The sequence below is a fragment of the Hemiscyllium ocellatum genome, chromosome 17 (genome assembly GCF_020745735.1).
Source record: "Hemiscyllium ocellatum isolate sHemOce1 chromosome 17, sHemOce1.pat.X.cur, whole genome shotgun sequence".
NCBI lineage: Eukaryota > Metazoa > Chordata > Chondrichthyes > Orectolobiformes > Hemiscylliidae > Hemiscyllium > Hemiscyllium ocellatum.
Window position 1 is genome coordinate 8959107 of NC_083417.1, and position 16128 is coordinate 8975234.

General features: G+C 41.6%; 1 protein-coding gene across 2 annotated transcripts in view; it reads left to right on the forward strand.

Moving 5' to 3' along the window:
- LOC132823637 (cadherin-8-like) overlaps positions 1–16128 on the forward strand; it is a 299713-nt gene that overhangs the window by 184779 nt on the left and 98806 nt on the right. For both annotated transcript variants that reach the window (XM_060837572.1, XM_060837573.1), the window contains 2 exons: positions 8847–9034; positions 15872–16125. In XM_060837572.1, the coding sequence (XP_060693555.1) occupies positions 8847–9034; positions 15872–16125 (442 nt within the window). The remainder of the gene's footprint in view (positions 1–8846; positions 9035–15871; positions 16126–16128) is intronic.

The window sequence follows — 16128 nt, forward strand, 5'->3', positions numbered from 1 at the left end:
GTCATAGCATAGTACTCTCAATCCAGGAATGAGTCAAGCATTCATTCTCTGAACTGCTTTAAACAGAATTATATCTTTTTTTTTCAAATAGAGATACAAAGGTAGTCTCACCAAAGCTGTGTTGCTGAAAATGTGAGGCTTGCTGTCAAAGGATTTTGAACTTGCACTCATCAGGACATGTGTGAGAATGCCAAATTTCAAAGGGAGGAGGAACAAATTACATTACATGGGAAAAGGGTGCTGATTTGTTGGTAAATGAGCTGTGGTGAGTCAAGGCAATGCTTTGGCAAATGAACAAGGATCTGTAGTCCCACATGGTTCTGCTTCAATCATAGGGATACAGTGCCTGGACATGTTCTTTTTGCCACAGAGGAAAGGGGCCTACATAGGAATACATGTAACGTTTAGTAAGTGGACCTCTGCCATGTTATGAGCCAAATAATCTTAACATTATTTCCTTTAACACTATTTCTTGGCTAGTAATAATATCTCTAAGTGTCACATTTACACTTGCACCCCTGGTTCACACAATTATCAAACTGGTTGTATTTTACTCCAGGATACAGATTTAATATTTCTACGATTTCTGTATTCCAATTATAATTATTCTCTGCCTCAGCCTATAAGAGGATCTAAGATTACTTTTGCTAGTCTCTTCCTTTTCATACACCTGTCGAAACTTTTACAATTTTTTTTATGTCTCTTGCTAATTTGCTCTCATATTCCATTTTCTTTCTCTTTATCATTCTTTTTTCTCTTGTTGAATTTTAAAATCCTCCCAACGTGGGTTAATAACTGCTAATTCAATTCGGAGGTCATGATCTAGAATGATGAACAAATCCTGGTATTACTACAATGGAATTGAGGTGAAACCTTGGCCTAATGTTTGAACTGTGTTTTACTGAGCTGTTCCTTCTGCTTTCTGGGCAGGATTCCATTGTTGCTTAATTAAATATTTTAGAGCCTCAAATATGCTTTGGTGACCTTGTACTCTTTCAATGCAATATTTTCTTGGAATAACACACAATTGCCATAATACTGCATCCAGCTAATCTTGAGGCACAATAAAATGTGTTACTATAGCCAAAAGGTTTTCAATACATAACAAAATCTGATTTCCACAAAATGTTTTATTTCTATGTTTTCCCTTAAAGTATTAGTGTATTTTTGTAGGCGCCACTAGTATCAGGACGCTGTAACAAAGGGAAGTTCAAGAAACTGACCTTTGTGAAGTTAACACTTATTCCATAGATGCGTGCAAAATGTGCTGCCCTATGTCAAACTGCTCTGCTTTTTTCACGTACATCTTCTACTTTCCACACCTCTGTTGTCCTTTCCCCGTCTTTTCTCCCGTCACAACTCTTCCATTTTTTCTCACATCTTCTTTTCTCTGATGTGGAGGAGCCGGTGTTGGACTGGGGTGGACAAAGTTAAAAATCACACGACACCAGGTTATAGTCCAACAGGTTTATTTGGAAGCATCAGCTTTCGGAGCGACACTTCTTCACCAGGTGGTTGGCTGATGAAGCACCTGATGAAGGAACGACGCTCCAAAAGCTAATGTTCTACATAAACATATCGGACTATAACCTGGTGTTGTGTGATTTTTAACTTTTTTTCTCTCCTTTCTTTCTTCTCATGCTGTCATCCTCTTTTCACTACCTACTCTCTAATTCTCTCATCTTCATCTCTCCCTTTCTACTCTCCTTTATTCCTGTTATCTTGTTTACTTCTCTGTTTCTCTTCACCTGTCCCCTTTCTACTCACATCTCCCCCCACTCCCTTTCCTGCCTTTCTCTCTTCTTCTCACTTCACTTCTTGTCCACTTTCTGCTCTAATCTTCTCTCGACTCAGTTCGACAAGTATCTCTTTCTTTCCTCTCCTCTCTCATTCAAAAAGACAATTCGACAAGTCAAAGAATAAAACCAATGGTGAAGGAGCAAGGTCATGCGACCAATTGAGTAGCTGTAACAAAGAACTGGCGTAGGGGTTTTGGACTGCATGGTTGTCCTCAGTGTTATACGACTCATGAATATGATCATAAGAACATGAATCTCAGCAGCAGGAAGAAGCCATTTGGTCCTCTGAGCCTATCCCACCACTTAATAAGATAATAGTTGATCGGGTTACGTTTGAGGCTCCACTTTCCTGTCTGTTCCCGACAACCCTTGACTCCCCGATCGATCGAAACTCCAAACAACGAAACCATGAATAAATTTAAAGACCCATCTTCCATTACCCTCACAGGAAAGGAATATTATACCGTAATGACCCCCTGAAAGAAAATAAATCTCCTCATTTCTGTCTTAAAAGAGAAATCTCTTATTTTTAAATTATGTTCTCTCATATTAGTTTCCCACAAAGGGGAACCATCCTCCTCTGCTAGTGTTGTCTACTGTAGTGTTCACTATATCATTAACCCTGTGTGTCTCTCTGAGGCTGCAAACCCAAAGAATATTTCACTTTTGATTCACAAATAGACAATGGTTATTTCATTAAGATTGTGCAGGACTGTTGATTTTATGCTTGCACTGAACTTTCGTCAGTAGACTCTTAACTCCTGATATTTGTTAAATTTAAATTCCACCACTTGCTGTGGTCATGGATCTGAACTCAAGTCCCCAGGATATCAGTTGGATCTCTGGATTAACAGCCCAGCGTAATACCATTAGACCAGCACGTCCCTTGCCAGTCTTGAATATACTTAACAACCCAGCATTGACAGCCTTCTGCAGCAAAGAATTCCAAAGATTAACTGACATTTGAGATTTTAAAAATCCATCTCATTTCTGTCTTAAATGGATAACCCTTTACACTGTCATTATATCCTCTGGTTTGAGAATATCCCACAAGGTGAAACAACCTCTAGGCATTTCCTAAACTCCAATGAGTGCAGGTCTAACCTATTCAACTTCCACCCTAAGAAAAACTTTCTCTAAGTGAGATCAGCCGAGTGAAACTTCTGTGGATTGTCTCCAAAGCCAGTACGTCCTTAGATTATTTCCTCAGATAAGGGGTCCAAAACTTGCCACAGAACTCCAAGTTTGGTTGAACTGCTTCCTTGTACAGTTTTAACAGCAATTCCCTACGTTCATACTCCATACCCCTTGAAATTAATGCCAAGATTTCATTTGCCTTCTCTATTACCAGCAGGTCTGGATATGAGTTTCCTATAATTTATACACTGGGACTCCCAAGTTCTGAGAATCTGTAGTTCTCTGAAGTCCTCTTGTAATATTCAACTTGGCCTGTTCTTCCCAGCAAACTGCAAAATTGCACACTTTTCGGCATTATTTTATATCTGCCAAGTTTCTGTCCACTCACATAACCTGTCTTTGTACTTTTGTTGACTCTTTGTATGACCCTAACCACTTCTGTGTTATCTGCAAACTTTGCTATAGTACGTTCACCTCCCTCATCCAGGTCATAAATAGGTGTTGGAAATAATAGTGGCCCCAGCACTAAATCATTCAGCACTCCACGAGCCATTAGTTACCTTCTTAAAAACACCCTTATCACAACTTTGTGTTCTAATCATTAGCCAAACTACTGTCCGTTTGAATAAAAGACTTCCAGCATAGTAGCCTCTTGAGTAGCGTAGTGCAGTAACTTATCAAATGCCTTTTGAACATTCAGATATACTGTGATATTCTGTCTTTGATCTTGAGAGTTATTTCACTGGGGGAAATAGTGCAATCAAATGTTGTATGTCACTCTTGTTTAGATACCTACAGTATGGAAATAGGCCCTTCGGCCCAACAAGTCCACACCGACCCTCCGAAGAGAAACCCACCCCCTTTATTTACCCCTGACTAATCCACCTAACACTATGGGCAATTTAGCATGGCCAATTCACCTAATCTGCACATCTTTGAACTGTGGGAGGAAACTGGAGCACCCAAAGGAAACCCACGCAGAAATGGGGAGAATGCGCAAACTCCTGTTGCCTGAGGCGTGAATTAAATCTACGTTCCTGGTGCTGTGAGGCAGCAGTGCTAACCACTGAGCCACCATGCTGCGCACTCTGTTTGGGAGTTTTCATTAAAAAAAAATTGGTCATGATTTATAGACTCATAGAGATGTATAGCATGGAAACAAACCCTTCAGTCCAACCCGTCCATGCCGACCAGATATCCCAACCCAATCTATTCCCACCTGCCAGCACCCGGCCCATATCCCTCCAAACCCTTCCTATTCATATACCCATCCAAATGCCTCTTAAATGTTGCAATTCTACCAGCCTCCACCACATCGTCTGGCAGCTCATTCCATACACGTACCACCCTCTGCGTGAAAAAGTTGCCCCTTAGGTCTCTTTTATATCTTTCCCCTCTCACCCTAAACCTATGCCCTCTAGTTCTGGACTCCCCAACCCCAGGGAAAAAAACTTTGCCTATTTATCCTATCCATGCCCCTCATAATTCTGTAGACCTCTATAAGGTCACCCCTCAGCCTCCGATGCTCCAGGGAAAACAGCCCCAGCCTGTTCAGCCTCTCCCTGTAGCTCAGGTCCTCCAACCCTGGCAACATCCTTGTAAATCTTTTCTGAACCCTTTCAAGTTTCACAACATCTTTCCGATAGGAAGGAGACTAGAAATGCACGCAATATTTCAATAGTGGCCTAACCAATGTCCAGTACAGCCGCAAGGTGACCTCCCAACTCCTGTACTCAATATTCTGACCAATAAAGGAAAGCATACAAAATGCCTTCTTCACTATCCTATCTACCTGCTACTCCACTTTCAAGGAGCTATGAACCTGCACTCCAAGGTCTCTTTGTTCAGCAACACTACCGAAGACCTTACTATTAAATGTATAGGTCCTGTTAAGATGTGCTTTCCCAAAGTGCAGCACCTCGCATTTATCTGAATTAAACTCCATCTGCCACTTCTCAGCCCATTAGCCCATCTGGTCAAGATCCTGTTTTAACCTGAGGTAACCTTCTTCGCTGTCCACTACACCTCCAATTTTGGTGTCATCTACGTACTTGCTAATTGTACCTCTTATGCTCGCATCCAAATCATTTATGTAAATGACAAAAAGTAGAAGACACAGTTCCAGTCCTTTTCACAGTCACTGGTCACAGGCCTCCAGTCTGAAAAACAATTCTCCACCACTACCCTCTGCCTTCTACCTTTGAGCCAGTTCTGTATCCAAATGGCTAGTTCTCCCTGTATTCCATGAGATCTAACCTTACTAACCAATCTCCCGTGGGGAACCTTGACGAATGCCTTACTGAAGTCCATATAGATCACATCTACTGGTCTGCCCTCATCAATCCTCTTTGTTACTTCTTCAAAAACTCAATCAAGTTTGTGAGATATGATTTCCCATGCACAAAGCCATGTTGACTATCCCTAATAAGTCCTTGCCTTTCCAAATACATCTACATCCTGTCTATCAGAATTCCCTCCAAAAACTTGCTCCAACACCGACATCAGTCTCACTGGTCTATAGTTCCCTGGCTTATCCTTACCACCCTTCTTAAACAGTCTCACCATATTAGCCAACATCCAGTCTTCCGGCACCTCACCTGTGACTATCAATGATACAAATATCTCAGCAAGAGGCCCAACAATCACTTCTCTTGCTTCCCACAGAGTTCTCGGGTACACCTGATCAGGTCCTGGGGATTTATCCACCTTTATCCATTTCAAGACATCCAGCACTTCCTCCTTTGTAATATGGACATTTTGCAAGGTGTCACCATCTATTTCCCTACCGTCTATATCTTCCATTTCCTTTTCCTCAGTAAATACTGATGCAAAATACTCGTTTAGTATCTCCCCCATTTTCTGTGGCTCCACACAAAGGCCACCTTGCTGATCTTTGAGGGACCCTATTCTCTCCCTAGTTACCCTTTTGTCCTGAATGTATTTGTAAAAACCTTTTGGATTCTCCTTAATTCTATTTGCCAAAGCTATCTCATGTCCCATTTTTGCCCTCCTAATTTCCCTCTTAAGTATACTCCTACTGCCTTTATACTCTTCTGAGGATTCACTTGATCTATCCTGTCTATACCTGACATATGCTTCCTTAATTTTCTGAAGCAAACCCTCAATTTCTTTAGTCATCCAGCATTCCCTATACCTACCAGCCTTCCCTTTCACCCTAACAGGAATGTACTTTCTCTTGATTCTTGTTGTCTCATTTCTGAAGGCTTCCCATTTTACAGCCATCCCTTTACCTGCAAACATCTGCCCCAGTCAGCTTTTAAAAGTTCTTGCCTCATACCGTCAAAATTGGCCTTTCTCCAATTTAGAACTTCAACTTTTATATCTGATCTATGCTTTTCCATCACTATTTTAAATCTAATAGAAATATGGTTGCTGGCCCCAAAGTGCTCCCCCACTGATATCTCAGTCTCCTGCCCTGCCTTATTTCCTAAGAGCAGGTCAACTTTTGCACCTTCTCTAGTAGGTGCATCCACATACTGAGTCAAACATTTTTCTAGTACACACTTAACAAATTCCTCTCCATCTAAACCCTTAACACTTTGGTAGTCCCAATCTATTTTTGGAAAGTTAAAATCCCCTACCATAACCACCTTATTATTCTTTTAAATTCAGTTATGCTTGCAATAGCACTGTCTGATGGATTTACAGAGCTATTGTGTACGTTTTCAATGGGAAGGGGGAGAATCTTTAAATTCTGACATTAAATCAAAAAGAATGCTGAGCAGAAAATTTAGGTAGTAGTTCCCTTGATTTGTGTAGCGACAGTTACACATCTTTTGGAAAAGCATCCTCCCAAAGTAGGAATTCTCCAAGAGTAAATTTCCAATAAATTCAAGATATTGAATTCTGGGCAGTTGTGGCTCATCAATGTGACTTGGTGATCGTTGGAGTTGTGTAGTGCTCAAACGGATTCTCAATGTCTGACATTCTAAGGGGGCAACACTGGTACAAGGATGAGGGTGGCAGGGAGCGCTATATTGGGTTGTTGGTGGGGTGAAGGTAGTGAAGGACCTTCATTCTCTTGCCGTGGCTTGATTGCTCCTCCCTCTTCCAGGCAAGTGGTGGCAAGCTGGAGATACCATTTGATTTGTGTCGTCAGGCAGAACCTCTGATTGAATTTTGATAATGAGTGAATTGAAAGGCCTCTGGGGCAGGGCGTCTCCATGTTCCCAAGCCTGGGGGAGGAGTTGGGTACTCATCAGTATGCCTTCCCTTGAAATGAGGACTCACGCAGCTTCCTCAACAGCTCAACATGGCCTCTTGAAGAAATTAGACAAGATATCACGACAAGTGCAATCAGCTTTGCTTCAGCTGTTCACTTCAGGGATGTACTATCTGAGGGCACGGTATACAGGACAAAATTCTATCCTTTGGAATAACCACAACATTCATCGTCATGGGGGGTGAACATCACGGGGCATCGAATGATGTGTTGACCTTTCAACTGATTGATTGACAGTAGAAAGCTATAAAAAGTGCAGTGTTACTTCATTATATGTATGCTCTGTGGGAATTACATCAACTGTATTTGCAAAGGAATTCCCAAACAGTCACAGTGAATTTGCCTCAGCAGTTGGTTGGCTCGGATGTTTGGACAACTTGTTTTGTGATTCAGAGTGATGCCAACAACTTGCATCTAACTTCCACAAAGGCTGAAGCCTGAGGCATGGTGACCCTCAGGTTAAACTCACCACTGGTCACCTGTCCTCTGAGAGAGCAGCTCCTGGTGCTCTGGGACTGCTACTACTGGTCCTCAGACTCCATGTTTTTTCATTGCCGCCCTCCTTTATTGCCCCAACAATAAGACCTGAACCAAACACTGGCTCCCACCTCCCATGAATTGAATTTAAAAACAAACAGGGTGCTGCAGATTTGCAGGTCGCAGTCCAATTCTGTCTCCCAGCTCACATCGAACCTTGCCTGACTGCTACTGTTTGAACCTCCTGCAAAGCCACTATTGCTGCTCTAGGCGTCTGCAGGACTCTGTTTTGAGATTGCAGGTCAGGCAGCATCGAAAGAGGAGGAGAACTTCTTCAGGGTAGGCATCCTTGGAAGAGGATTCACAGTCAGGTTAAAATCAACTAGGTTGCCTGACCTGCTGTGCTTTTCCAGCACCACACTCTTGACTCTAATCTCCAGCATCTGCATCTCCTTGGAAGAAGATTTGCAGTAAGGTTAAAATCAACTAGGCAAAAGTGAGGACTGCAGATGCTGGGGAGTAGAGTCATGAGTGTGATGCTGGAAAAGCACAGCAGGTCAGGCAACCTAGTTGATTTTAACCTGACTGTGAATCTTCTTCCAAGGATGCTTACCTTGAAGACGTTCTCCTCCTCTCTCTATGCTGCCTGACCTGCTGTGCTTTTTCAGCACCACACTCTTGATTCTAATCTCTAGCATCTGCATCCCTCACTTTCACCTTGTTTTGAGATCCATTGATCATTTCATTCCTCAGATGTCTCTTTTGCAGCTCTCTCAGTTTTAATTCGCTGATAGTTATGAATAGTTAGACACTAGAAATCTGTACAATAAAAGTTAGAGGAGAAAGTGAGGACTGCAGGTGCTGGAGATCAGAGCTGAAAATATGTTGCTGGAAAAGCGCAGCAGGTCAGGCAGCATCCAAGGAACAGGAAATTCGACGTTCATCAGGAATGGCTTATGCCCGAAACGTCGAATTTCCTGTTCCTTAGATGCTGCCTGACCTGCTGCGCTTTTCCAGCAACATATTTTCAGCTACAGTAAAAGTTAGTCCTATTTCTCACTGGAAAGTAAGAAGACAAGAATTGCTTGTGGAAATGTCAGCATTAACTGGCTGTAAAGCCTCACTTTTTCTCCTGCTTGTTTATTAAGAATGGACTACCAATGAGCACTGATCCACTCTGTTTCTTTAAGGCCTTTACCATCTGTCTGTTCTCGAAGACATGGCAGTTGGTGATGTCACAGGAAGGGTCAAGGCGAATGACCGGGACTTGGGACAAAACGCAAGGTCGTTGTATGAAATTATCGATGGAGATGGGATGGATGTGTTTGAGATCACAACAGACTCACAGACCCAGGAGGGCGTCATCACTCTTAAGAAAGTAAGCTCAATACTCTCTCTTTCCTTCAGTGTACTGTTGGTCCACATTTACAGGCAGCGGGACCTGGAATTGAACCATGGAAAAGGTCAAACTGGGTGACATTAAAATTCAAACCCTCTGCCTCCCTCAGCCCCACCAATAGGTTATTGTCATTGCCCTGTGAAACTCCTCCTACTGTTACAGAGGGACAGTCCTGTGAGAAAAGGAGCTGCCCACAATACTTTGTTCAAGTGACGAAAGAGCCAAGACAAGGAATTTGAGAGTGAAAATAAGGAATTAGAGAATCAAGTTAAAGCACTATAAAATTGAGATAAGGAATTAGAGAGCAAAATTAAGAAACTAGACTTGTGACAGGAAATTAGAGAGCCAGTTTACAAAATTAGACATCCAGTTTAAAAAATTAGACAGGCAGTTTAAAAAAAAAGAGAGGCATGGAATTAGAGACCAGAGTGGAGGAACTAGTGAACCAAAAATGGAATTAGAGAGCCAATATAAGTAGAGAGCCAGGATAAGGAATTAAAGAGCTGATAAGAAAATAGTCAGCCAAGATACAGAAATAGAGAGATAAGGTAAGGAATTAAAGAACTAGGATAAGGAAATAGAGAGACAAGATAAATAATCGGAGTTGAGGGAAGTAATTAGCGAGTTGTGATAAGTAATTAGAGAGCCAAGCTAAGGAATTAGACGCTCGAGGTAAGGAATTAGTGTGTATAGATATGGAACTAGAGATCCAAGATAATGAATTAGAGACCTGACTTAAGAAATTAGAGAGGTAAGGTATGGAATTAGAGAATCAAGATAAGGATTTAGAGAGTGGAGATAAGGAATGGTAGAAGCCTATTTACCATGGAGAAATTCACAGTGAAATAAGGATTTGTTTGGATAGTAATCAGAAGAGGAAGTTTTGTTGACTACTTCTTCCTTCCATTCGTTAAAAATCACACAACACCAGGTTATAGTCCAACAGGTTCATTTGGAAGCACTAGCTTTCAGAGCTCTGCTCTTTCATCAGGTGGTTGTGATGTATTAGATCGTAAGAGACATAATTTATAGCAAAGGTTTACAGTATGCAACTGAAATTATATATTGAAAAAGACCTGGGTTGTTGGTTAAGTCTTTCATCTTTTCGAATGACCATGTTGGTTTCAGTTCTTTCATATGTATATCCCAGAACTATTTATTAAAGTTACATTCTTAAGTGAACTTTAACAATAGATGCCATGTCATCTCAGATGATGCACCGAAGGTGTGAGGTGCCCTGTGTGAGGCTGTCTGTGCCCCAATGTTCAGACTGATTCTATTTCTAAAAAAAGGATTTACAAAATCTAACGTGATTCTATGTAAGATTATGTAAATCCCCTTTTTTAGAAATAGAATCAGTCTGAACATTGGGGCACAGATAGCCTCACACAGGGCACCTCACACCTTCAATGCATTATCTGGCATGACATGGCATCTATTGTTAAAGTTCACTTGAGAATGTAACTTTTAAAAAACTTTTGCAATTTACATATGAAAGAACTGAAGTCAACATTGTCATTCCAAAACATGATAGACTTAGCCAACAATCTTAAAAATGTGTTGTTGGAAAAGCGAGCAGGTCAGGCAGCATCAAAGGAACAGGCTTAACCAACAAGCCAGATCTTTTTCAATAAATAATTTCAGTTGTATCACATTGTAAACTTTTGCGATAAATTCTGTGTCTTACAATCTTATTCTCCACAACCACCTGATGAAGGAACAGCGCTTCGAAAGCTCTTGCTTCCAAATAAACCTGTTGGACTATAACCTGCTGTTGTGTGGTTTTTAACTTTGCACACCCCAGTCCAACACCGGTATCTGTAAATCATTCCTTCCATTACCTTTCTGAGCTCAAAATTTCTGCAACCAATTGTAATGTTCCTACCATTAAAATTCATAGCTATTTCAAGATTGTATTGGTTGCAAAAGCATGACCGTTGCAACTATTTCTGACAAACGCCATATTATCTCTATTTCTGACAACTATACATTTTTAATCTCTCAAATTGCACATGGTATTTTGGATTCACGAAGTGCTGCAACAGTCAAACATCCTTCCAGCGTTTTTTTTCTCATAAGAATCTATTGAGAACATTAAACTTTAGGGAAACGATTTGAGCATTAATCATAGTCATGACCTCATCAGTATTAATAAAATGAATTGTTTCTCAGGTTCGGATGCCCCACTACATGTTTAACTTTAGTGAGATCCCAACAAAGTTGCACAACCATCCAAATTCAGTTGATCACGTGTTTACATTTTGTTGAACTCAGGTAAAGGTAAAGCAAACTAAAAAAGTTATGACAAGACAATCTTCCCATAAAGACCCTCCCTAAAGATACAAGTTCATCATTCGGGTCCTTTTAGAGAAAGAGACTTCTTTACATTTGAACCTTTTGACAACTAGAAATCTTAGTTTGAGATTATTTTATATAAAATGGGAGCTGCAATATCAGAATCCTTGGTTTAAAAAAATAGAATATTTGAGATACTTGGTATTTATTTTTCCCACCAGCCTGTTTTGAATGTTTTAGCTTCAACTACCAAAGTAATCAACAGGAAGAGACAGCTTGGAAAGATAGCTGAATCTGACAGTGTAAGGAAGTTGGATTAACACCAGTAGTTATGCTGTCATTAGCACAGCAGTAACTTGCTTCCAGCTGTGCCTGTTTGTCAATCCTGTTCTCTCACACGATCTAATCTCTTGAACTCTTTCAGTCAGTGCCCTGTAGACCATATTTCTATTGATGTGCAGCCATTTCCATCACATCACTGCCCTGTGTGATCCGCTCAGTGTCCGACAAAGTGTGAGAGCTGGTTCAAGCTCATTCTGCCTTGCGTAAATGCGATTTGAAAACAATACTTGGATCTCTCATTGCCTCATTCACAAGACTATTCAATGCCATCAGCTTGGATAGCTATCTTGGGACATGTGACTGGACGTTTGCCCTCTTTCAGGTCAAAGGTGACTTGCAGGATGCAATTTGGTTCTCTCAGAAGTCTGCAGAACACAATTCCATTTCGGAAACACATATTGGTCAATGCACTGTAGCCATTTCCACTCAGGGTTGAGAGGCCTTAACAGGGTCCTTGAAGGGATTTTTGGACGTCTTTCAGAAAAAGAATACAGGACATATTTAATGTTGGGGGCTATTAAAGGATCAAGAAAGCCCCTCCACATCTAAAAGAAAATCCCTCTAGCTTTCTTCTGGGAGAATTTGTCGAATGTATATTGCTGGAAATTTCATCACATGATCCCTTGCCACCAAAGAAAAATATTTTTAGTAGTTATTTTCAAAACTTTTGTAACTAATAAATAACAATCTTTAAAAATTACAGGGGAATGCATTTGTCTTAAGAGCAGTTTCTCCAGGCATTAATAATGCTTTGAAGTTTCAGAGAGGTCTCGAAGGGTCACTTGACACGAGGAATCATTTGGTGTCTGGAACTTTACAGCCTTGTCAAAATGAGATTCAAACTTTGAGCTGGTTCTGTCTTCACAGCGATTGCTATTAGACTGTGTTCATCCCACCATCAAACCTCCAGTTAAAATTTGCTCCATTTTTATTTTTCAACGAAGTGGCCTTGCAGTTCTTTCAATCAGTACAATTGCCACGCAATGTGGTGATGGTAATAAAGAGAGAGGTCATTGTTAGAAATACTGATAGGCTATCATGTCAGTTCTTGCCAACCATAATTCCAGCTCTTCCCACCCAAAAGGACTCAAACGACACTGACTAGACTGAGCTGACATTCTCTGAAGTTCAGAAACACGAGACATGAACGTGTAAAAGATTTTACGAACGGAATCGATGCTGGGGTGAAGAGTCCCCATTGAAATCGCGAACCAGGGGATTTTAGACTCAGAATAATGGGGATAATAATTTGGGACTAAGATAATGAAAAATGGCTTCATTCAGAAAGTTGTGAATCTTTGGAATTCTCTGCTCTAGGGATCTGTGGATAACTAGCCATTGAATGCATTGAAAACTGAGATAGATTTTTTTGGCCACCGAAAGAATCAAGGATATGGGGCTGAGACAGGGAAGTGAAATTGATGCAGAAAACCATTAATGAGCTTCTTGAAAAGCAAAGCAGACCTGTGAGCTGTGAAGCCTATTCCAGTTCCTATTAAGCTCTGTTCTTATCTGCATTTGAATAACAGCAATATATCATACCACGCTCATCCATCTTACCACCATAAAACTGGGCCCTACTGACCTCACTTAACTCCTTTCTAACCAATCCCTCATTCTCTTATGAGAGGTTGAGAATGTTCACCTGTATCCATTGGAGTTTGGTGACCTTATGCAACATTCTTAGGGGGTTGATAGGGAAGATGTTGGGAGGTGCTTGTGCCATTATAAGAGAGTCTTATAGGGAGGAATTTCTTCTTAGAAGATAGTGAATCTGTGGAATTTTTTACTAGAGAGGGCTGCAGAAGCTGGGTTGTTAAGTATGATGAAGGCTGAAATATACAGATTTTAAATCAGATTTTTAATTGAGTTTGCACTGCCACCAATGTCTGATCTGATAACCCCGAAATCCTCTCTCCTGCCTTTCCGTTAAAACTCTTGGTTCCCTTCGTGAATGCTGGAGCAGATTGATGAGCTTTCTTCTCTTACATCTGATGATTTTATGGCCCTGACTGGAGCTTTTCAATGTGCTTTCATGTGGGTTCCTTAGATCTTAATGGATTTTCAGGTGAGATTTCTTAGTAACTGTTGAACTCTGTTTCTTGTTACTCACGACATGATGGTAAGGCTAGGGAGCACGCAGATTAGTACATGGCATGCTTTCTGAGTAGAACACTAACACATGAATACTGACATCACAGTGATACCACTGCTAACATCAGGAATTCATCTGCAGATCGTTCTGTTATAACGCATGTTCCATTAATGCAAATTCTCTGTAACGCGATTGACGGAATGGGGACACTGTTTCTAAAGCGCGAACTTGTAAAACATGTGTTGGCTGTAACACAATTACATCGCCGATACTTTAAGTGCTGTTGCTAAAGTGCAATTCTTCTGTAATGCGGGGTTGCATATGAATGTAACCATTGCCTTATAGAAGAACTACCTGTACACAGTTTTAAAACCCTAAGCTCAGTCGCTTAGATAGCTGGTGTGCATTGCAGTGTGAACACAACATCATGGGTTCAGTTCCCACACTGGCTGGGGTTATGGCAACTAAATTCTCCTTCTCATCTGGTCTGCTCACTTGAGGTGTGGTGACCCTCTGGCTAAGCCTCTCTATGGCACTATGGTAACTTTACCTTTTTGAACCCCTGCAACCGCAGCTTTACTGATGGCAATACAGCTCTATAACATTGTCACTTAGTAAAAATCCCCAAGCAAAGCCATTATGAAATGTTACCCATTCTTCCGCTTGCAACGCACAGGTGAGAGGTTGCTTTGCCCTTTTGGGAAATAGTTAGTCAACCAGGAAACCTGCAACACTCAGAGCAAACAGCAGCACGGTGGCTCAGTGGTTAGCACTGCTGCCTCACGGGTATCCCAGGTTTGATTCCAACCTTGTAGTAGAAAGTGAGGACTGCAGATGCTGGAGATCAGAGCTGAAAATGTGTTGCTGGAAAAGCGCAGCAGGTCAGGCAGCATCCAAGGAGCAGGAGAATCGACATTTCGGGCATGAGCCCTTCTTGAAACATTGACTCTCCTGCTCCTTGGATGCTGCCTGACCTGCTGTGCTTTTCCAGCAACACATTTTCAGCCTTGATTCCAACCTTGGGTGACTATCTGTGTGGAGTTTGCACATTCTTCCTGATTCTGCTTGAGTTTCCTTCGGGTGCTCCGGTTTCCTTCCACAGTCCAAAAATGTGCAGGTTAGGTGGATTGGCCATGCTAAATTGCCCATAGTGTTAGCTGCATTAGTCAGAGGGAAATAGTAATTTCTTTACTCTGCGAGTCATGAGTTCATGGAATGCCCTGCCAGTAGCAGTTGTGGACTCTCCCTCTTTATGGGCATTTAAACGGGCATTGGATAGGCATATGGAGGATAGTGGGCTAGTGTAGGTTAGGAGGGCTCAACATTGAGGGCCAAAGGGCCTGTACTGCGCTGTATTTTTCTATGTTCTATGAAATCGGTCTGGGTGGGTTACTCTTCGGAGGGTTGGTGTGGACTTGTTGGGCTGAAGGGCCTGTTTCCATGCTATGGGGAATCTTAATTAAAAAAACACTGCAGTAAAGATTCCTGATGAAGGGCTTTTGCCTGAAACGTCAATTTTCCTGTTCCATGGATGCTGCCTGACCTGCTGTGCTTTTCCGCACCACTCTAATCTAGACTCTGATCTCCAACATCTGCAGTCCTCACTTTTGCCACTGCAGTAATGTTGCCAAGTCCCTCGCCAGCACCAACAGACTCGAGCCCTGTCCTATCTTGACCATGTAGCAGGGTAAGAGCAGCCTCAGAAGAGCTGCTTTGGTTGAGAGGAGTTTCATCCTGTGAACATCTTTAGTAATAAAGAAGTAGACTGGCCTGCTTTCTGTGTAATTACTGTTAAAATTTTAATGCATTTGTCTCGATAAGTGAAAAAAGTCCGTGTGTTTTTTAATGCTGGAATGAATTAACAGCACTGCAAGTAATTCCCCAGTCTGAACAAAATATGTTTAAATAAACATTCAGTGGTGATTATTGTAGAGGACTAATGCTCATAAACTCTAACAGCTCTGGTGAACTTGCCTGTAGTTCTACTAATCCTGCATCCCTTCCATCTATCAGCATTAGCTTCATTTCTTCTCCTGCTGTTTGAAATCATTAGTGAGAGTCATTCATCTCTGTCACTTATACAGCCCCTGGACTTCGAGACCAAGAGATCCTATACCTTGAAAGTCGAGGCCGGTAATGCGCATATTGATCCTCGCTTCATCAGCAAGGGACCCTTCAAAGATACAGCAGCAGTGAAGATCACAGTGGAGGATGCCGATGAGCCGCCCGTGTTCTCATCACCTGCCTATTTCCTGGAAGTGAGGGAGAGCGTGAACGTGGGTTCTGTCATTGGACAAATAATGGCTCGTGACCCTGATATTATCATCAGCCCTGTCAGGTA